Here is a 24,290-nt window from a genome sequence, read left to right on the forward strand (position 1 = left end):
GGATATAGGAATATGGAACTATTTGGATGAAATTAGAACTACTCCTCTTATGGAGAATAAGCAACATAGACTGATTTGCTGAAAAACTACTTGTTGCATTTTGTGAACAATCCAATGTTGAAGAGAAAACCAAGACACACAAATTGATTGCTGTCACACTTTATATCCCGTACTTTGCACAAATAACATCTTCAGGCCATGACCTGAATGTTAGACAATGTCGTCATTCCCTGTTACTGTGCACAACGAGCAATGGCCTTGCTGTTTATCTTACTGTTCAAGCACATGCATTTATTATGTTTCATTTATTGAAAACAGATTTTCACCCTCTTTACCCATAAAACATTTACAGAGGAACCTCGGTTATCCGGCATTCGATTATCCAAATATCAGATTATCCAGCAATGTTGCAAGGTCCCGATGCTTGGCTGAACTATACAATCTGATATTTGGTTATCTGGAATTTGATTAACCGAACAAATTACTCCCCACCTTTGGATAATCGAGGTTCCTCTGTACAGGAGGAACCTCTTATCAATATTGTCAAGGAGATAATGTTCTTATTTCTAAAGCAGAAAGTCAGAAGGTCAAATTTGATTTCGAGATTTGATCATATAATTGAAGCTACTACAAGAGTAGTGCAGGATTAGACATGTTCACTTCCAGGTTAGCTGTTAAATGGAAACTTTTTCAGACAAAGATACAAAGTCCCATGACAGTATTCAGAGAAGGACTTACAGGTTTTCCTCACCATCATGTTTTCTGAATAAACTCTTGTAAAACAGATTATTGGGTGTTTAATATCATGATTATGTTTTTTATGCAAATTAGATGGTGTGTTTTCTCACACTGCAACTGTGACTATCCTTCATTAATCAAAGCCTTTTGGAACATCCAGAAGTGATTAAAGCAGCATTATCAATGCAGAGATGCAGCAAGACAGATACTCATCAAGAGTAGACAGAAAATCAGCAGCACCAGGCAAGCAATTGATTCTTTTTGGTTGGTTTAATCCAGTGTTAACGTTGGCATTTTGAGGATTCCATCTCAGGGTAAAGTGCCAACCGAGCGATTCCACAGTGGTTACCCCTGTCCTTGGCCATTTTCATATAGCCTTTCATGCCCCAACCTGTTCCATGACTAAAATGTAAGAGAGCAGCATGTTAGATTTCTACTCAAACACACCTTTAAACAGAACATTTAACTAACTGAACGTTTCAACATCAGATTATTGTTTTACCAAAGAGCAACGTTGGACATTGAGTAGCACTCGCACTCAGAGAATCACTCGATTGTCTGCGTGGGCCTTGCTGTTCTCATTGTGACACAATGTTCAGCAGAAGCAGCTCAGGGTATGAGCAGGTAGATGATTAGATACCCTGGTTGCTATTGTAAACCGTGGGAACTGATATCAGAATGTGAAGAGAGAGCCACGTTTGATACTAAATCAGATTTCCCAAACCTACTTTCGCAGAGCAGCATTGAGTATTTGGATAGACCACACCTTCCCCCAACTGGAATATCAAAAGGAGATCTGGTGAGCCACATGGTGTCCTTTCAGTCATGAAAGGAAGTCCCATTGAAATCCATCGAGATTTGGTGCAACATTTCAATGAATGGCAAAAAACTATCAGGTGGAATCTTAAAAGGACTCTCTTAGTGCTCACTGACTCTGAGCCTCCCTGGAGGTGGAGATATAAGGCTCACAGTACTGCTGTCTGATTTAGCACACGCAGGCGCACACACACATACACACACACACACACACAGACAGCAGATTGTCAGGATTGTCAGCAGTCTCAGTCTGGAAGGTGACAGCTTTCAGTCAGTGAGGGGGGAGTCTCTGCATGAAACCTCAGGGTAACCTCTGATACCAGTTCAGGAGCTTGGACATGGTCAGCTGCTTGGGATGGTCACAGAAGGATCTTCTCTTTATAATGAGATAGGGAAGACGGCGTTCCCTTGAATTTTCATTCCAGCTGCATGGGCCTTTGAGATCCAAGTGCAGTAATAATCTTGGCAATCAGACGTTAATGCCATGATCAGTTTGTTAATGCCAATCATGGTGCATGGGACACTGGAACAGCCAGAGAGCCTATGGGGGACTTTAGGGTGGAGCTTAATGTCAGGAAATCTACCGCACTCCTTGAGTCATTCTGTCCTATTGTGGATCGTTTTCTCCTGGGGAGAGAGAGAGAGAGAGGTGGGTAGTATGGGAGATGAAAGGCAGTGGTACTTTAGGTGCAGGTGGTGAGGGTCTGAGCGAGATGGTGGCTCCAACAGGTCAACAAAGGATTTTCTCCACTGGGGCCGACCGAGTCCTAAGGCATGTCTGACTCATCTCCTGCACTTCTGTCGTCACCTCTTCCGCTCCTTCCCCGAACAATGACAGAATTCTCCTTGTTCTCCCTTTCCATCCCACTAGTCTCTACATTCCAATGATCATCCTCTGCCATTTCCACCACCTCCAGCGGGATACCACCACCAAACACATCTTCCCCTCCCCTTCACTATCAGCAATCCACTGGGACCAATCCTCCCCTCTTCATCACTCCTAGCCCTCTGTCCCATGTATCCACACTGTCCCCTGCCCTGGTTCACTCCCATGCCATCACTGAAGGTATAAAACTTGTCTTTTTACCTACTCCCTGTTCAAGGCCCCAAACACACCTTCCAAATGAAGCAGCAATTCACTTGTACTTCTTTCAATCTAACCGACTGTGTTCGCTGTTCACAATATGGTTTGCTCGACATCGGCCAAACTAAATGCAGGCTGCGATGATCTTGATTTGCTCGTTCCTTGCCATTTGAATACACCATGCTCCTCCCATGCTAATATTTTCATCTCAGGCTTGCTGCAGTGAGGAACGACACCTCATTTTTCACTTAAGCACTTTACAGCCTTCAGGACTCAACATTGAATTCAACTTCAAGGTATGAACACTGACCTCCAATTTGATTCGACCTCCACTGCACCACTTCCTTCCCCAACCCTCACTCCCATGTCTTGTTTGTGTGTCATTGTCTTTGTTCTCAACAAGACTAACCTATTTCCTTCAATTCACATCATTCATTAGACTGATTTTGTATCTCAATCCTTCCTTTACCAGCTTTTATCTTTTGATTTCTGCACTCTTATCATCCAGTCCACTCATTTTCTCCCTCTGTCAACAATTAAAAAGAGCAACTAAGTCATGTTGCACTTGAAATATGAAACTTTCTCTCTGACTGAACCACTGGCTGTTACGGCTTGGGTTGGCTTGGATAATTGCTCGAAGTTCGATGGATGGTTTAGGGCAAGAGGGGAAGTCACAAATTATGGAGTTGAACAGGAAAATGAGGAAGCAAGGTAACAACACACACTGTGCAGTCCTGGTGCTAACCCACACTGAAAACATTAAACTCCAAAACCAGTACAGATATGGTTCCTCCCTATAAACCATTTATTAGGCCACAGGTGGAACACTGAGTGCAGTTCTGCTCACCACACCATCAGAAGGATGTGATTGTACTGGAAAAGATGCAGGGGAGATTCACCAGGATGGTGCCTGGGATGGAAAGCCTCAGTTATGAGGAGAGACTGGGTTTATTTTCCTTGGAGCGAAGGAGGCTGAGGGGAGAGCTGATTGAGATATAGAAACTTATGACAGACACAGACAGGGCAGATTGTGAGAATCTTTTCCTCGTGGCAGACATTTCTAAGACCAAATAGCAAAATGTTTAAGGAATAAATAGTTTAGGGGATATCTGTAAAAAGAAAAATCATCCGACGTGTGGTAGAAGAATGGAATGTGCTGCCTGAGAGGGAGGTGAAGGCAGGTAGTCTTACAATATTTAAGAAACATCTGGATACGCACTCAAAATGCCAGGGCATAGACGGCTCTGGACCAAATGCAGATAAATGGGATGAGTGTAGTTTGGTGTGTGTTGGTCAGTGTAGACATGGAGGGCCAAAGGGCCTGCTCCTATGCTGCATGATTCTATAAACCTTGCTATGACTCAATGAGATACAGTATTTAAAAAGAAAGATTTAATTGTAGGTAAGTTAAACACAGTGCGAATTAATACACATTTATGTGTTTCTGAATATTTTTGTGGGTTTACCTGTTTTTAACAATCCAATAATTCCCCTGTTGATCGTATTGATATCCAACCACTAACATTGCATGATTAAGTCTTGTGCTGCTGCAGTTTGGCTCATAATAAATACCTGCAAAGAGTACAAATATATTATCTGTGCAAGAAATTCATTTTAACCACGTTTCAGAAAATTCCCAGGCTTTGAACCTTTACATCCAAGGACATGAAAGTCACAGAGTAACTGATAAGATAACAATCAAATAGAACATTCTGATCTGCTAACTGGAGCTGAATTAAATTGTCAATGGTTAACTCGACTGACCCTTTTTGGGATCTGTCAGTAATTAGTCAGGAAAGGGCAGTGTCTAAGATTGGTAAATTTTGTGTTAGGAGTTTCATCAGATTGTTTCATCAGTTTCATCCTTTTGTTTATAACTAACATCTCTTACCACTTGCTTTATATGTTCGCTAAAAATTCTTAGGTTTACTTATTGCTGGGATCTTTGCTGAGATATTTGTATCATCGATAGACACAGGTGAGGTGCTGAAAGCCTGGAGGTTGGCTAATGTGGTCCCACTATTTAAGAAAGGTGGTTAGGAAAAGCCAGGGTTCTACAGACTGGTATCAGCATTGGGCAAGTTGTTGGAGAGAATCCTGAGGGACAGGATTCACGTGAATTTGGAAACACAAGGACTGACGAGGGATAGTCAGCACGGCTTTGTGTGTGGGAAATCATGTCTCACAAACTTGATTGAGTTTTTTGAAGAAGTAACAAAGAGGATTGTTGATAGCAGAGTGGTGGATGTGATCTACATGGACTTCAGCAAGCCCATCGACAAGGTTCTCTATGGGAGATGGGTTACCAAGGTGAGATGTCATGGAATACATGGAGAACTAGCCATTTGGATACAGAACTGGCTCAAAGGTAGAAAACAAAGGGTGGTGGTAGAGGGTTGCCTTACAGACTGGAAGGCTGTGACCAATGGAGTGCCACAAGGATCGATACTGGGTCCACTACTTTTTGTCATTTATGTAAATGATTTGGATGTGAACATAGGAGGTCTAGTTAGTAAGTTTGCAGATGACAACACCAAAATTGGAGGTGCAGTAGACACTGAAGAAGCTTACCTCATAGTACAACAGGATCTTGATCAGATGGGCCAATGAGTTGATGTGTGGCAGATGGAGTTTAATTTAGATAAATGTGAGGTGTTGCATTTTGGAAAAGCAAGGCATAGCAGGACTTATACACTTACTGGTAAGGTCCTAGGGAGTGTTGCTGAACAGAGAGACCTTGGAGTGCAGGTTCATAGCTTCTTGAAAGGAGAGTCTTAGATAGATAGGATAGTGAAGGCAGCGTTTGGTATGCTTTCCTTTATTGGTCAGCGTATTGAGTACAGGAGATGGGAGGTCATGTTGCAGCTGTACAGGTCATTGGTTAGGCCACCGTTGGAATATTGCATGCAATTCTGGTCTCCCTCCTATTGGAAGGATGTTGTGAAACTTGAAAGGGTTCAGAAAAAATTTACAAGGATGTTGCCAGGATTGGAGGATTTGAGCTATAGGGAGAGGCTAAATCGGGTAGGTCTGTTTTCCCTGGACGGGTGACCTTATAGAGATTTATAAAATCATGAGGGGCATGGATTGGATAAATAGACAAAGAATTTTCCCTGGGTGGGGGGGGGCCCAGAAATGAGGGCATAGGTTTAGGATAAGAGGGAAAAGATATAAAGGGGATCTAATGGGTAACGTTTCATGCAGAAGGTGGCGTGTGCAGTCTGTCAAAGGAAGTGGTGGAGGCTAGTAGAACTGCAGCATTTAAAATGCATCTGCTTGGGTCTATGAATAAAAAGGGTTTAGTGGGATATGGGCCAAATGCTGGCAAATGGGACTAGATTAGGTTAGGATATCTGGTCAGCATGGACGGGTTGGATTGAAGGGTCTGTTTCCTTGCTGTACATCTCTATGACTCTATGATGTTAACTGCAATTCTATTCTCATTCTGTCTTTGGCAATTTTACTTCCCTCTTCATTTTCTCTCTCAACTTATTATATTTGACCTGGCCCCTGCTTGTAGAATTAATCTGACATGCATCACAGACAGAGTCTCCTTTTATCTCATCATATTTATACCTTTAATCATAAAGCTCAGGGTTATGATGTGCTTATCATCCTTTTTTAAAATCTGTCTACCATCTTCAAAATTAACGGACAAAATGCGCTAAGGCTCTGTTTCTTTATCCTCTGTAAAATGGCTTATTTTGTATCGGTGGTCCCTCCTCATTCTTCCAAAGAAAATGCATTTTGTGTGTTTCATTTCATCTGCCCATTTCTCTCTTTCATTTTAATCCATGTCCTCTTTAAGTCTTGTTGACTTCAGGACTTTAATAACTGTGTGAGGATGGAATGAATCAACAAAAGATAAACTTATGTCTGGAAGGAATCAGAAATAAATCCAACTGGAATAAACTGTTAAAGGACAAGGACAAACTTAGAAACGAGTTCATCATGTCTTGGAAAGGAGGGAGTCAAGATTATTTCGACAAAACTGCTTTGGTGCCTGCTGGAGAAATTGGATGCTTTATGTCACAAGGGCAACTGATTGTCATGCAGAAGAACTGAAGGAGTTAACTACAGGAAAGCTGTGTCTTTGAACAGACAGCTAATGCCAAATGGAACAAGGAACAAAGAAGCTACTTCTGATAATAAGGCAAGATGCAGACTTGCAGCAATTTGGATGAAAGAACATTTAAAGAAAAATCGTTAATATGAGCCCACAGAGACTGAAGGACGAAAATGTGTGAAAGAATCAAACTCCAGAACTCCACCTTAGTGACCTTTGAAGAACGACACTGTACAAGGATCAATCCCTGGACACTTCCAGAGACAGACACTTTTGCTTATAATCCTGGCCGGATTTCACCATTAATCAGGTAGTCACCAAGTCAGGTTATGAGGCTTAGCTTGCTTACTTGAGGGGTCTTATCTTGGTTGCTACATCAAATTAACATTAAATTGTTGTTTCAGTACTTGATTGTCTGTGTGATTTCTTAATAAGTAACTTAATTAATGGCAACTTGTAATGATTTACCCACAACAAGCCATCTTTGGACTGTTCACTCCACTTCAAATTATTTACAAATTGAAGCCACAACACGAATGCAGACTGAAAGCATCAGTGCTCTTAGCATTGAATCATGGGAAGTCCCAATGAATATTTCACCAATTGGGGGGAACAAAAGGGAGATTTGTGTTTTGAATGACAAGGGCAATCTGAGTTTTAATAATGAACTGTATTTCCAATACACTCCCATAGCCTTTTGTCCTGCATTTACAACGATGATGCCAAATATCTTCGAAATGGATAGTACATTGAATATGAAAAGTCTTTACTTTTGAACATTATTCCAAGTGTGAATGAATTTTGTTTCTTACCGCTTTTATAAAGATGGAAAGATGTGTGATTTGCATCGATAGCAACAGAAATGGGTCCAACCTGAGCCACTGCTGCAGCGAGTTGATGCTCAGAATTTTGTTGAATGCATTTCACACACGCACAACGGGTGACAATATCACTTCTGTTAAAGTGGCATTTACCATTCTAAAGTATGTTAAAAAACAAAACATTCACACCTCAATATTTAAATTAAAAAGAGAGAGCTAATTAAGTAATGAGAGACAATTTCAATTACTTCCTAAAAGCACATAAATTAATTTCAAGATTACCTTGGCTGTGTAGGGATAGGAAAATTCAGAGCAAATCCCATTTTGTTTTACATACTCCAAAGCAGTATCTACATGTCCACCACAACACCCACAGCTTTTCCGATCACAGTCAACCAAGTTCTGCTCACTCAGAGAAATCAGCTTTCCTGTTCTCTTAAAAAGCTGTCCTTCAAGTGATCCAGTTGCACTGAAAGCCCAGCATGAGCCACATGTCTGTCCCTGAACAATGACAGAGGGTAGACAAACATTTGTGTTATCTTCTACATAGAAACATATGAAGTATTTAACCTGTTGGGAGTTCTGAACCATGTGGGCCTCTTAAGTCTCACATTAGGGGCACTTGTAAGCCACACATTTAATTGATCTTATCCAACAAAGTGCTACAGGGTTTTTCTCTGTTAAATGACAAGCTGTTACCGATACTGTAATAAACCTCTGATACAGCCTGCTACTAGAATGAGCCTTTTCATTAGGCCATTCTCACATCAAAACCTTTTTATTGTGTACATTTCAAGGATGGGACTGTGCCAAGGTGAAAGTAAAGCTGCCCTAGTCTTATCAGACCATGGGACTGCTCCCTTGTTAGAGAGAGATGGTTTAATCTGAGTGTGACCAGGGCTCAGGCATGGGGAGACATAGAGAGGAGAATACTTCATGGTCATCTCAGCTAATGCTAAAGTGAACCCAAGCTGTTCATATTATTCTGCATTACAAACCAGCTGTCCAGCCAACTGTGCTAACCGATCCCCTTCTGCCAAAGATTGCTCAGGTGTCAAGTTTGTGCAAAAGGTCCATTGTCTTACAATTGTTCCACTTTAGTGAGAGACTGGAAATAAGAGGGAAATCCTCACCACAGTAAAGGGAAGGAAAGTTTCAATCAGCTGTTACCAGAACAGAGGTGATATAATTCTTCCATGTGTAACACTTTACACTGTGACCTTGCAGCCCACAGACATTAAAAAAGACCAACAGATGAGATGGCAATTTCGGAACAGAGTGTTATTCGAGCTTAATGTGCTGCAAGAGGCACAAACGGGGTCATTTATCTCATACCAATGGATAACTGTCAGAAGTGTTCGTATAGAAACTATCTTGTGAACTAAAGTGATTCACCCAGGAGCACAGTCATGAGAACAAAACCTCTGGCTCCTGAACAGTTTAACCAACTTTGGATGGCCGTGTTTTAGTCTGGGGAAAGCTCGTTCAGTAACAGTCTGTAAAAATCTACTCACCCATTAATGTGGCAGTCAGAAAAATCTAGTCTTCTATGAACATTAGTAACTGGAGATGTCGCTCTCTACAGCAAACCAGGCCCCATGCTCAGCTAAGCCAATTTCAGTGTCACCCTTTCTCAAACGTGGCTTCCAGAAGAAATCCTACATTCATGTGAAAAGTGACCCAAACATATTGGTACGTCTCCAACCACTGGGAGGTGGGACTCGGCAAGATTACCTGACAGACAGGAACCTTCACTGGTGACAGACTTTCTGCAGTCAACCACAAATCACATTAGTTAAAGCACATAGGCTTGATTTTATGTTCTTCTTAATTGTAATTGGTTTGTGAATATCAGCCTGGGGCCCACAGATCTGACTGCAACAATTGCAGATCTTCTTCCTGGCCACCAGATGGCACCACATTCCATTTCTACACACACCCTGGTGACGTTGTGATGTGGTGGATTGGGCTGGGAGGACAGGGCCTTTCTGATTGATTACCATACTCGCAGAAGACTGTCGGAAACCTCAGAGAAACACCAGAAATTATTTGTTTAAACTCATCTTCAGGACCTCTGTTAATATTTTACATTCATCAGGCAGAGATCAGGAATGTTCACTGAAGTTCATACTGTCCCAGTTAAATAATACTACCCTTTATTACACAACCCTAATTGCCCAGAGGGTCTGGAGGCAGATGTAGGTCAGACCAGTTAGGGATGTAAATGTTTATCATCACCCTTTCACATGCCCCATTACTTTAGACCAGCCTTGTCCAATACGGTGGCCCACCAAAGAGTTCTGTCTGGTCTGCCAACAGCTTTGCAAACACAAGAGGTACAAGTGGACGACTCTGTGAAGAGATGCTTCTGCACTCAGAGGCCATGTCCCTCCCATGGTTGATCAGGACAGGCTCAATAGTGAGTGTGTAAAAGAGAGTATGTGTGAGTTTGAAACAGTGTGTGCATAAGGGAGGGTAAGTGGGGGCGTGTGAATGTGAGGGAGTGTGTCTGTATCAGAGTGAGAGACAGTGTATCTGTGTGAGTAAGAAGTCGTGTATTGTGTGAGTTAGTGATGGAGAGCATGTGTGAGGGAATGAGGAAATAAGGGAGGGTGAGTGAGGGTTCACAGTGGGACTAGAAGAGAGTGATTGTGAGCAGGAGAGGGAGAGAATGTGCACATGAGTGGGAGAAGGAGGGGATTTCTGAACCCTGGGACATAGCGAGTTATCCCTTAACTCTTATCCTAACCTTCTCCTCCTTTTCCAAACCCAAATATATGTCTACAAAACACATCTGAGAGAGAAAGAACATTGGAATTTGTCTCTCTCCATGTAAAAAAGGTTTAGAACTGCATTACTCAATTTACCACACTGAAGTTTCTACTCTTTTATTGGTTTCTTGACACATTTCCATGCCATTGTTTTCCATATTGAGCTAATAATATAGAGTGGGGATTTTCTACATGGGCCTTGAGTAAGGTTTGTATGATGTCTGTCTAATCTCACCTGATTTGGAGATGCCGGTGTTGGACTGGGGTGTCTCCACAACCACCTGATGAAGGAATGGCGCTCTGAAAGCTAGAGCTTCCCATTAAACCTGTTGGACTAAAACCTGGTGTTGTGTGATTTTTAATCTCACCTGGTTCTTCACTTTAGTAACAAAACCCTTTGTGCTCCAGTCAACTCTCTGAGGCAATTTAACATGATTCGCTGCTGCAAAGAGTTCACACACTGTGTGATCAATCTCCTTTTCTTTAAATCCATTGAAACGCTGATTGAACTCCTCTGTGGTCTAGAAAAATCGAGATAAAATATTATTAATAGATTAGAAGTATCAGAAAGCATGGAATAAGGGCAGCTATCAGTTGGGAAGATACCCTACAAGAATCAATATTTATGTGAATGATCTGGAATCTAAGATTGAAAGTGCAAATTCCAAATTAGCTGATCACACCAAACTGGATGAATTGGCTTATATTCATGAGAAGTGCAATATGATACGATTAACCATGAACAAACTTGCAAATTGAGCATCCACCTGGCGCATTCATTTCTGCATGGGTCAGTGTGAGACAGTGCATTTTGGTAGGAAAAAATTAAAGGACACAGATTGCTGAGAGAATGAGGTCCTTGCTTGTGTTCCTGGGTTGGGTACACAGTGGGAGGAGGAATCCCAGGTCCACCGACTAGACCTATACAAATGACCACCCTGTCAAACTGAGAGGAGGAGACATTCTTTCAGCCAGAGGCAGTGAATCATTCCCACAGGAGGCTGTGGATCCAAGTCATTGAATGTATTTAAGACAGAGATGGATTATTGATTAGTAAGAGGATCAATGGTTACAGAGAGTAGGCAGGAGAACAGGGGTGAGAAACTATCAGGAGAAAGTGAGGACTGCAGATGCTGGAGAGTCAGAGTCGAAAAGTGTAGTGCTGGAAAAACACAGTTGGTCAGACAGTGTCCAAGGACCAGTAGAGTCAATGTTTCAAGCATAAGCCCTTCATCAGGAATGTAGGGGGAAGGGTGCTGAGAGATAAGTAGGGGGATGGAGGTGAGGCTGGGGGAAAGGTGGATAGTTGAGAAGGAAGATGGATAGGGAGGATGGTTCAAGAAGGCGGTGCTGATCTGGAAGGTTGGATCTGGGATAAGGTGGGGAGGAGGGGAGATTTGGACACTGCTGAAGTCAATGTTGATGCCATGTGGTTGTCGAGCCCCAAGACAGAAAAATAGATGTTCTCCTTCCAGTCAGTGGGTGACTTTGATTTGGTGGTGGAGAAGGTCCAGGATTTGCATGTCCTTGGGGGACTGGGAGGGGAAGTTGAAGTGGTCAGTCACAGGCGGTGGGGTTGTTTGGTTTGTCTGACCCGGAGATTTCCCTGAAATGTTCCATGAGTTGGAGCTCGGTTGGTGGGGAGCGTGGAGCTAACAAGGGAGTCATGGAGGGAATAGTCTCTGCAGAATGCAGATAGGCGCGAAGAGGGAAATATATTTCTGGTGGTGGGGTCTGACTGAAGTTGGTGAAAATGGCCGAGGATAATGTGAGGTGGAATGTGAGGTCAGGGGGGTTTTATTCTTGTTGTGGTTGGAGAGATGTGGTTCAAGAGTAAAGGTGCAGGAAGTGGAGGAGTTGCAATTGAGGGCATTGTTGATCATGTGGAAGCGAAGATAGTGGTCAATGAAACAAGAAGACATCTAGAATGTCCTGGAGTGGAATTGCTCCTCCTGAGAGCAGGTACGGCAGAGGCAGAGGAATGATGAATGATTGAATGATGGAGTGGACCCAATGGGCCAAATGGCCTAATTGTTCTCCAGCAATTTGAGAAATAAGGAGCTGACGTTTGGTATTGTAGCAGCTTGGCACAGTGGCTCCGTGGTTAGCACTGCTGCCTCACAGCTCCATGGATCAGGGTTCAATTCCAGCCTTGGGCAACTGTCTGTGTGGAGTTTGCACATTCTCCCAGTGTCTGTGGGTTTTTCTGGGTTCTCAGGTTTCCTCCCACAATCAAAAGATGTACTCGTTCGGTGAAATGGCCATGCTAAACTGCCCATAGTTTTTGGGGATGTGTAGGTAGGTGCATTGCTCAGGGGTAAATATAGGATAATAGGGGAGGGGAATGGGTCGGGGTGGGTTACTCTTCAGAGGGTCGGTGTGGAATTGTGGGACCAAAGAGCCTGTTTTCCAAATGTAAGGATTCTGGGATTTAAATCTTATGTTCTTAGGGTCGTTTGGAGAAAGGAAAGGGAGTAATTGCTCAGGCTAGAAGAGGGGACTGAGGAACATTACATTGTAAACGGTTGGATTGTATGATTTTTCTGGTTTCTGTATGTTACCTTTTAAAGACAACTACGGATCCTACATTTCCTGTATTAAATATGATGTGGAGGTGCCAGTGGTGGACTGAGGTGGACAATGTTAAAAAAAATCACACAATATCAGGTTGTATTCCAACAGGTTTATTTGGAAGTACAAACTTTTGGAGCGCTGTTCCGTTGTCAGGTAGCTAGTGGGGCAGGATCATAGGACATAGAATTTATAGTCAACAATCACAGTGACTTAAACTGATTCGACGAATTGAACAAACCTAGCTTGCTGTTAAATCTTTCATTATTTTGAATGGGTTGCTGGTTTCTATTCGTTAATATGTAAATCCCAGAACTTCTTTCAAGTCACAATTGTGAGATAAAATTTCATGAAAAAAAGTTTTTATAAAAAAAGATAAGTTTTTATAAAAAAAGGTGACATTACAACTCAGACAATGCATTTTAAAGGCATGAGGTTAGAGTCTGAATGTATTCCAATCTTGAGTCAGACCGGTTATATTTCCAAAGTAGGAATTTATAAAATGCCACATGGACTGACTGCCTACAGATTGTGTGCTTTTTGAACAAAATAGAATGTACCTGCAAATACAAATCTGCAAATGCAAATTCACCCCATAGACTTGTGTGTGTGCGTGTGTGCACGCGTGCGAGAGAGAGAGTGAAGTGGGGGGGTGGGGAGAGAGAGAGAGAATGTGTGTGTGTGCGCGCATGCGCTTGATGGAGTTTGTGCCTAAGTGTAATGGAGTACATGCTTGTGAGAGGGTGTGAGCGTGAATATGAGTCTGGGCGGGGGGTTGAGTGTGTGTCTGAGAGAAAGCGTGTGTATGAGAGAGGGGCTGCGTGAGTATGTGAGTGTGATAGTGTGTAAGAGTGTGTGTACATGTGCTTGTGTGTGAGTGTGTGTAAGAGAATGTATAGTGTAGTGGGGTCACCTGTAGCAAACTGCCCGGCCGTCAGGACAACATCGACCACAAAACCGTACAACCCTGTCAAGGCAGCAACTGCAAGGCGTGTCAGAGTGTCACCATGGAAACTAACATTACACATAGGGACACCACCCACCCCCCGCCACCCCCCCCCCCCCCCCCCCCCCACCCCATGTACCCAGCAGGTACTCATGTGACTCGACCAATGTTGTCTCTCTCATACGCTGCAGGAAAGGATGACCTGAGGCATGATACATTGGCAAGACCAAGCAGAGGCTACAACAACGGATGAATGGACACCGTGAAATAATCACCAGACAGGGATGTTCCCTCCCAGTCGGGGAACACTTCAGCGGTCAGGGACATTCGATCTTGGCTCTTCGGGTCACCATTCTCCAAGGTGGACTTTGTGATGTGCAACAATGCAGAGTGGTCGAGCAGTGGTTGATAGCCAAGTTCGATACCATGAGGATAGCCTCAACCAGGACCTTGGGTTCATGTCACACTACAGGTGACCCACTACATGAGACACTCTCAGATACAAGCACACTCACATACACACACTCCTACACACTCACACACTGATGCGAAGCCTCTCTCATAAACACAATCTCTCTCAGACACACACACCCATCTCGCACTCATGTGCACACCCTCTCACAGGCATATACTCCATCAAACTTGCACACACACTAACAAGCATGCGCACACACACTCACACTCTTTCCCTCTCTCCCAAATATACACACTCAGATAAGTCTAGGGGGTGAATTTGCCTTTGCAGATTTGTATTTGTAGATACATTCTATTTTGTTCAAAAAGCGCACAATCTGTAGGCATTTTATAAATTCCTACTTTGGAAATAGAACCGGTCTGACTCAAGGTTAGAATACAGACACGACAGGCACGACAGATCCCAAACGTATTTATAACTCACCAGATCTCCAAACTGGTTCAATCCCACAGTGAATGTGTGCTTTCCCATTGCATACTCCATGTTGTGCCGTTCAATGTATCTCACATTGTCCTCCCACAATGCTCTTCTGTAGGCCTCCTCAGCCTGAAAAAAAGGTTACACCAAGTCAACTGAAGACCCAGCTGTTATTGTCACTGTGAGTACAAAGACGATGCTACATCTGAACTCTGACCATGAACTGATGGGCTCCAGCTCACAGGCAATAAAGATTATTCAGACACAAACAATCTCGATTCAGGTAGATGCAGATGGCTGGAACACGGGCGATTAATTAATTACCTCAATTTAAAATTATGCCCACAAACAGTGAATATACATCAAGCTTTCCATATGTAGGTTGTGGAAATCCAAGGAATATCATTGTTACGCCAATCTTTTACAATGATTGTTTAGTATTGATGAAAAGTACTCTAACTTTCAGAACAAAGAACAAGAACAAAGAACGAAGACCAATGTAGCACAGGAACAGGCCCTTCGGCCATCCAAGCCTGCGCCGACACACTTTGCCCTTCCATACTAAAACTGTCTTCACTTACAGGATCTGTATCCCTCAATTCCGTTCCTATTGATTTATTCATCCAGGCTTCTTGAAAGTTGCTATTGTGTACACTTCCACCACCTCCACTGGCAACATGTTCCACTCACACTCTTTGTGCAAAATACTTGCCTCGTGCATCACATTTAAACTTCCCCCTCGCACCCTGAACATGCGTCCCCTCGTAATTGACAGCCCCCACCCCCCCCTCCCCAATTCTGGCATAAAGCCTCAAACTTTCACTCTATCCAAGCCATGCCATTCACAACCTTGTAACTTCTATCAGGTTGCCCTTCAACCTCCTGCATTTCAGTGAATACAAACCCAGTCTATTTAACCTTTCTTCACAGCTAAAATCCATGGTACCAGGCAGGATCCTGGTAAATCTTTTGTGAACCCTGTCCAAAGCATTCAGATCCTTCTGGTTGGGTGGTGACCAGAACTGATATTACATCTGTGCAGAGAATCCACTTAGGTTAAAAGATGTGTTATCTAGATTGGAAATCAACTACCCAACACTGTAATGGGTTTTTGGGATTTGCACACATTCACCATCAAATCATCTGCCTCATTACCAATTCTTAATTAATATTTTAGAAAGCCAGTGTTTCTGAATTAAGAATCCCAGGAGCAAGGGAAGGCATGCATTTAGCACAGTGGAAACAATTGAATCAATTAGGACAAAAGATAAAATAAATGAATTATTATCATCACACCAGCACTTTCAAATACTAGAAAGGAGGAGGAAGGAAAGCCTGAGGGAGGTAAGATAAAGAGAAGTGAACAAATAATTTTGATTAAGAAACAACAAATGAACACAAGAGGAAGAAAGATAGAGAAGAGGTGAACGAGAAAGAGCAATTAGAAGTGATGTGTTACAGTAATAAAAGGAAAAAAAAATTAACTTAAGAAAGAGACAAATAATTCTCAGTGTTTTTTTTTATACAGAGTTAAGAATTACGGGAGAGAAGTTTTTGATATAAAAGAGGAAGCAAATGTACCCATTGCCCGTGGAGCACAAACCAGTTTTACCACAAAAGAGAGGCCTTTTAAAAACAATCTAAAACTTGAGAAACGCCTTCTGCTTTGAATTGCCCCGTGGAACTGCAGTTGCCCAGCACTTACCATTTTATATTGTTTCCCATGCAATGATTTCCAGTTGATCCAGGCTTCATCCAATGTTGAATCAAATGTGGAAACAGTGGCTGCAGCCAACATGGAGACCAAAACCCAGTCCACAAACAGAGAGCACCTCATGATGGGCATTCTGATGGAACAAAACCTTCAACCTTATTTTCAGTCAACACAGAATTTGTGAAATCTGAACCAATTAAATTTTAAAACTAGGATGTTACATTTCTTCCCAATTTCTTGTGGCTCCTTTCAATCTCCCCCTCTGTAGAAATCACCATTCAATTTGGAACAGTAAGGAAAAGACAACGGGCAGATGGCAGCTACAGTGTCAAGGCAAGAGGGAAGCAGGAAAAGGATAGAGAGTCAATATTGGGAGAAAATAGACCACAGACAGGTCTGAAGTATTTAATGTCATCAATTCAATGTAAAGAGTTTCGTGAAAATTCAGGTGGGCTGAATATCCACCTTGATAGACTCTTAAATGCTGAAAGATTGGGAAAGATATTGCAAGGGCATTAGAGTACAGGTGTAGAGAGGTCTCATTGTAATTGGAGAGAGTCTTTGTGAGACTGTACCTGGAGTACTGTGTACAGCTTGAGTCTCGTGCAAAGGAAGAATATACTTTCCATACAGGAAATTCAATGGATATTTACTTTCTTAATCATTGAGATTGAAGGATTGTTTGTGATGAGAGATTGAAGATATGTTGACTGTTGTTACAGTTTTGAAGAATCTTTGGTGAGAAATCTACACAAAAACAACCCTTTGCCCATCGAGTCTATGCCAGTCAAAAACAACCATCTGACCATTATCCCAGCACTTGGCTCATAGCCCTGTCAGCTTTGGCATCACAAGTGTAGGTCTAAATACTCTTTAAATGTTATGAGGGAGTTCTGCATCCACTAACCTCTGAGGGAAAATATTTTCCTCACGTTCCCTCTAAACCTGCTGCCCCTTATCTTCAATCTGTGTCATGCCCCAATCATTGATCTCTCCACCATTGGGAGAAGTTCCTTTCTGTCTATCCTGTCACTATTCCTTGGATGTTTATATACCTCAATCACGTACACCCTCAGTCTCCTCTGCTCAAGAGAACACAACCCCAGCCTATCCAATCGCTTTTCAGTAATTGAAACTCTCCAGCCCAGGCAACATCCCAGTAAACCTCTCCACCCTCTTCAGTGCAATCACATCCTCCTGTAATGTGGATTCCAGAAATGTGCACAATACTGTCACTGTGGTATAGCTAATGTTTTATGTTCCAACATAACCTCCCTGCTCTTAAACTCTATGCCTTGTCTAATATAGGTAAGTATCCTAGATGGTGGTTTAACCAGTTTATCCACCTGTCCTGCTACTATAAGGGACCGATGAACGTGCACACCAAGTTCCCTCTGATCCTTGGCGGTTCCCAGGCTCCTACTGGTTATCGTGTATTCCCTTGCCTTATTTGTCCTGCTCAAGTGTCTCTCACATATCGGAACTGAATTCTATTTGCAACTGATCAGCCCATCTGACCTGCCAATCTAAACCCTCTTGTAATCTAAGGCCACGCTTTTATCTACCACCTTCAAATTTTTCTTAATCATTCACAAACTTACTGATGAACTTTCCTACACATCAAATCGAAATCATTTGTATATTACATAAACATCCAGGGCCCCAGCACTGATCCTTGAGGAACAGCACTGGACACAGGTTTCTAGTCACAAAAACACCTCTGGAATATCACCCTCTACTTTTTACCGTTCAGCTATTTATGAATACGATTTGCCAAATCTGCTTGGATCCCATGGGCTCTTACCTTTGCTATCAGTCTCCCATATGGGAACTTATCAAAAGCCTTTCTGAAGTACAAGTAGACTACATTAAATGCTTTGCCCTCACCTACATATCTGTGCACCCCGTCGAATCAAGTTGTTCGGACATGACCTCCCTCAACAAAACTAGACAGACTTGCTGAGCGTTTCCAGCAATTTCCATTTTTGGTTCTGATTTTCATTCTTTCTCTTACAGGACATGATGGGTCTATGTGGATAGGTTATTTCCCTTAACTTTTCCCAGTTATTGTTCAGATCAAAAACTATTTGTGCTGCAAATAATTGGAAATAGGAATGTCTAGGTCAAACTTAACTTCCCTGATGAGTTAGACTTAGAGATCAACAAACAGAGGGACAATGGAGAAGGAAATAAAGTGAGTAAGAGTCAAATCAGGTCCAGAAAAGTAGAGAAAGCAAAAGCGACTGAGCAAGAATGAAAGTGATAAAGGACAGAAAACATTTGCAGTTTGTAAGTTTTAAAAATCACGAAGTAATAATTTACTTTCTGAAAAGAAGGAGACCCACCAGTTTCAGTTGTTCTCATTTTGGGCTAGATATTGAATGGCATTTCAAGAACCTGCACCTCATTTTAAAAACAGCCCTTGCTCAGTTAAATGCTAGCTTTAATTTACAGCAAAAAGTGCAGTAATTTTGTGAAACTTGAGAGGGAGGTCACAATGAGCTGCTGTTCATACAGAGCCATCAGCAGAGTGGCACAAATCATCGAGCAAGTTATGGTGGATCACAATTCACAGGGTAGTTCAACATCCCCAAAAATCAGTGAATGGTTCACACTCGTTATACTGTGTGCATCACATTCTCTGTTAAATTACCAGTAACTTCTTCTCAATTGCTTCTACGATCAGTTTGCATGACATTTGCCTTAAAATAGTTAATATAGTCTCCCTATTGCCACCTTACCTCAACAGTTTGTCTTCTTCTAGTCTGGTCTTCCTCAAGAAGTGTACTCAGAGTGAGCTGATCTGTGATTTTATACCATATCTTAATGTTTTGGATCATCCCCCTTTGAACATGATGCAAATAGTCAGTGATTGACAGGTTCAAGAAGGACTATGTTTATGTAAATGACTTTTTTTTGTCCACACCAACATTAAAGCCACATTGCTTTCTCACAGGAATGCAATATCTTGGCTATAGATAATGGGATTAATCATTCTTATATTTGAGGCAAAATGTTGCATCGTACAATTACAATGCATTGGACTTTCTCACAAAACAGAACTTAAATTCACGGCTCCACTTTTTAAACACAATGAAGCACTTTATACGATAATGCTACATACAAAACTGAGAGAAGGTTTGAAAAAATTGGTGCCATTTAATTAGAACAGGGTGGATAGAGATAATGAAAGATTTGCAAGGGGCAGGTCGGAGAAATAAAACAAAATCCTGGGGTTAATTTTCAACTATGCAAATTAATGATATGATTTTTGGAAGATAGAAAGTTGAAATGGATTTTGTTGTAACATATAACAAAATACTTGGATATGAATTCAATTAAAAGACACAACTGATCCAGATAAAGATTTTGAAGTCAGTTTCCTGCCTTTCCCTGCATTTAAGTGCAGACAAAGAAGGTACCTTTACTTTTGCATTTAGTCATTGTTGTATTCACAATGCACTCCAGTCCACGGCATGGCACGGTGACACAGTGGTTAGCACTGCTGCACTCACAGTGCCAGAGACCCGGGTTCAATCCCCGCCTCAGGCGACTGACTGTGTGGAGTTTGCACATTCTCCCCATGTTTGTGTGAGTTGCCTCCCACAGTCCAAAAATGTTCAGGTTAGGTTAACTGGCCATGCTAAATTGCCCGTAGTGTTAGGCGAAGGGGTAAATGTGGGGGAGTGTGGCTGGGTTGCGCTTTGGCGGGTCAGTGTGGACTTGTTGGGCCGAAGGTCCTGTTTCCACACTGTAAGTAATCTAATCACTCTTGATAGATGATGAGAGAGGTAGATATTTATGACATAAATGTCATTGAAATGACTGAAGAAAATAGGCTGAGCTGTTCCAGACTCAACAGTTAACATAGCTAACCAAAGCGATCAACTTAGTCAACACAATGTTGAACTTTACAAATAAAATAGTGAACTCAAGGAGAGGCAAAGGCTTAGTGGCATAATCACTGGTCTGTTCATCCAGAGACCCAGGTAATGTCCTGGGGACATGGGTTTGAATCCTACCACAGCAGATGGTGGAGTTTGAGATCAAGAAACATCTGGAATTCAGACTCTGAAATACTACTCTGTGTCCATTGTGAATTGTTGGAGAAACCCATAAGACCATAAGACATAGGAGTGGAAGTAAGGCCATTCGGCCCATCGAGTCCACTCCGCCATTCAATCATGGCTGCTGGGCACTTCAACTCCACTTACCTGCATTATCCCCATAGCCCTTAATTCCCCGAGACCACAAGAATCTATCAATCTCTGCCTTGAAGACATTTAGCGTCCCAGCCTCCACTGCACTCTGCGGCAATGAATTCCACAGGCCCACCACTCTCTGGCTGAAGAAATATCTCCGCATTTCTGTTCTGAATTTACCCCCTCTAATTCTAAGGCTGTGTCCACGGGTCCTAGTCTCCTCACCTAACGGAAACAATTTCCTAGCATCCACCCTTTCCAAGCCATGTATTATCTTGTACGTCTCTATTAAGTCTCCCCTTAATCTTCTAAACTGCAATGAATACAATCCCAAGATCCTCAGCCGTTCCTCATATGTTAGGCCTACCATTCCAGGGATCATCCATGTGAATCTCCGCTGGACACATTCCAGTGCCAGTATGTCCTTCCTGAGGTGTGGCGACCAAAACTGGACACAGTACTCCAAATGGGGCCTAACCAGAGATTTATAAATTCTCAGTAGCACAATGGTGTTTTTATATTCCAACCCACTTGAGATAAGTGACAACATTGCATTCGCTTTCTTAATCACAGACTCAACCTGCATGTTGACCTTTAGAGAATCCTCGACTAGCACTCCCAGATCCCTTTGTACTTTGGCTTTATGAATTTTCTCACTGTTTAGAAAGTAGTCTGTGCTTTTATTCTTTTTGCCAAAGTGCAAGACCTCGCATTTGTTCACGTTGAATTCCATCAGCCATTTCCTGGACCACTCTCCCAAACTGTCTAGATCCTTCTGCAGTCTCCCCACTTCCTCAGTACTACCTGCCTGTCCACCTATCTTCGTATCATCGGCAAACTTCACTAGAGTGCCCCCAGTCCCTTCATCCAGATCATTAATATATAATGCGAACAGCTGTGGCCCCAACACTGAACCCTGCGGGACACCGCTCGTCACCGGCTGCCATTCTGAAAAAGAACCTTTTATCCCAACTCTTTGCCTTCTGTCAGACAGCCAATCCTCAATCCATCCCAGTAGCTCACCTCGAACACCATGGGCCCTCACCTTGCTCAGCAGCCTCCCGTGTGGCACCTTATCAAAGGCCTTTTGGAAGTCTAGATAGACCACATCCACTGGGTTTCCCTGGTCTAACCTGCTTGTCACCTCTTCAAAGAATATCAACAGATTTGTCAGGCATGACCTCCCCTTAGTAAATCCATGTTGACTTGTTCTAATCTGACCCTGCTCTTCTAAGAATTTAGAAACCTCATCCTTAATGATGGATTCTAGAATTTTACCAACAACCGAGGTTAGGCGAACTGGCCTATAATTTTCCATCTTTTGTCTTGATCATTTCTTGAACAATGGGGTTACAATAGCGATCTTCCAATCATCCGGGGCTTTCCCTGACTCCAGTGACTCTTGAAAGATCTCAACCAATGCCTCCGCTATTTCCTCAGCCACCTCCCTCAGAACTCTATCTGTTCACTAATGTCTTTTTGGAATGGAAACCTTACCTGGTCTGGCCAACATGTGACTCCAGACCCACAACAAAAAGTGGTTGACTCTCAAATGCCCTCTGGGCATTTAGGGGTGGGCAATAAATGCTGCCTCGCCACGACGCCCTCATTCTGTTAAAGCATAAACAAAAGTTCGAGGAGATTTGAACTGTACAGATCCCTGATCAGACCAGATCGACAAAAAATGGTATTTGATCTGATGAGGGAAAAGATCCATTCAGCTCATCTCTAACCTAATGAAGTCTATGGAAACTTTGGAAAAGTCTGAGGCTTAACATTTTTGAATGGGAAAGGTACATTGATAAAAGTATCTCAAACTGAATTATAAACCAACAAAGGACATGAGTTCACCTTAGTAAAAGACAAATGTGAGATTTCTTTTCTTCATTTACAGAGCATGGGCATGCTGCATAGACTAGGATTTATTGTCCTTCCCTTACTGCCCGGGTGCAAGCACTTTATCTGAGTCTAAAGCCACGTACGGCTCAGACCAGATAAGGACGGCAGATTTCCTTTAATCATTATGAAAAGAGAATGGCTGTTCACATAAAAGGGAATCCCAAAGGCTTTACTGGCACATTAAAAGGAGTGAGGGATAAGGAGTGGGGATAATTAGAAACAGAAAATAGATTTTACATGTGAAAGCACAAGGCATAGCTATGATATTATATTAATACATTGCATCGATAGAGTCATAGAGTCAGACAGCACAGGAACATACCCTTTGGTACAACCAGTCCAGGCCGACCTTAATTCAATACTAACCTAGTCCCACCTGCCTGTGCTTGGCCCATATCCTTCCAAACATTTCTTCTTCACGTACGAATCCAAAAGTTGTAACTCTACTCGCAAACATCACTTTCTCTGGAAGTTCATTCCACACAAGGAACACTCTATGTAAAAAAGGTTGCCCTTCATGTCTTTTTAAAGTTTTTTTCCTCTGACCTGAAGGATTTGACCCTTGATTGGAAATCCCCCATCCTAGGGCAAAGACCCTTGCTATTCATCTTATCTATGTCCCTCATGATTTTATAAATCTCCATCTGTTCCAAGGAAGATGATACTACCCAGATTATGGTGACAGAAGGAAATTTAAAACGATAAGAAAGAGATATTAGATCGACTGTCTGCATTAACACTGATAGGGCACCAAGATCAGATGAGATAAAAGCAAGGATATTGAAGGAGGTGACAGTGATATTGTCCAAAATGTTTCTGTCTTCCTTGGACTCGAGCATGTCATCAAAGGACAGAGAATTGCAAACATCATGCCTTTGTTTAAAACAAAATGATGTAAGGATAAGCCTAGCAGTTACAGACCAGTTTAATGTCAGTAGCTTGAATATTCTTCGGCCCAACTTGATCCATTCTGACCATGGTGCCCACTCAGCTTGTTCCAATTGCCCCCATTTGGTCCATATCCTCGAAAACCTTCCCATCCATGTTCCTATCCAAATTAGTGAGTTTTGAGAAGATTTGTAGGTCATGTTGAGATTCTGGATATTCTAATACCATAGTTTGGGACAGAATGAACAGTCACATGAACAAATATGGGTTAACTAAATTAGCATGGATTTCTTAATGGAAAGATGTATTTTACTAACTCACTGGAATTTGAAGAGAATAACAGCAGGTTGATGAAGAGCAGGTTGTTGATGAGCTACACATGAACTTTCAAAAGGTGTTTGCGCTGCACAACAGACTTGTGATCAAAATTATAACACCTGGAATAAGAGGGCCAGCAGTAATGCAGATTGGAAACAGAGACTAATTGTTTAAAACAGAAATCATTGGAGGAACTCAGCAGGTCTGGCAATATTTCTGAGAGAAAATAGAATTAACATCTCAAATCCAGTGACTCTTCTTCAGAACTGATGGCATCTAGGGAAAATGGTCTTTATGTTGATGATGGATGATGTGGTGGGGAGGGATAGTGAGCAGATAGGTCAAGGGAGAGAAAGAGAGAGAGAGGCAGAGCGGGAGAGAGAGAGAGGAGGTGAAAGATAAGGAGGGAGGAGAGGAAGGGAAGTTGGCAAAAAGATGGTTGAAAGCAAGCCAGGGAAGAAGAAAGTCTGGAGAGATGATAATGGAGACTGAGTGGGCGAAATTGGCTAAAGGCAACCCATGGTATGATCAAAGACACGGAAGGAAGGGGTCAGCTTCTAAAAG

General features: G+C 42.3%; 1 protein-coding gene across 1 annotated transcript; it reads right to left on the minus strand.

Annotated features, from left to right (window-relative positions):
* Positions 1-143: 143 nt before the first annotated feature.
* On the minus strand, positions 144-19,188 carry LOC140494526 (procathepsin L-like). Its single transcript, XM_072593794.1, has 8 exons — positions 19,161-19,188; positions 16,411-16,552; positions 14,712-14,834; positions 10,665-10,817; positions 7,808-8,026; positions 7,517-7,682; positions 4,105-4,210; positions 144-1,140 (listed from the first exon to the last, which is right to left on the minus strand). The coding sequence occupies exons 2-8, from the start codon at positions 16,549-16,551 to the stop codon at positions 1,020-1,022; spliced, it is 1,029 nt and encodes a 342-aa protein (XP_072449895.1). The 5' UTR covers position 16,552; positions 19,161-19,188; the 3' UTR covers positions 144-1,019.
* Between the last annotated feature and the right edge of the window lie 5,102 nt (positions 19,189-24,290).

Source organism: Chiloscyllium punctatum, chromosome 24, assembly GCF_047496795.1.
Source record: "Chiloscyllium punctatum isolate Juve2018m chromosome 24, sChiPun1.3, whole genome shotgun sequence".
NCBI lineage: Eukaryota > Metazoa > Chordata > Chondrichthyes > Orectolobiformes > Hemiscylliidae > Chiloscyllium > Chiloscyllium punctatum.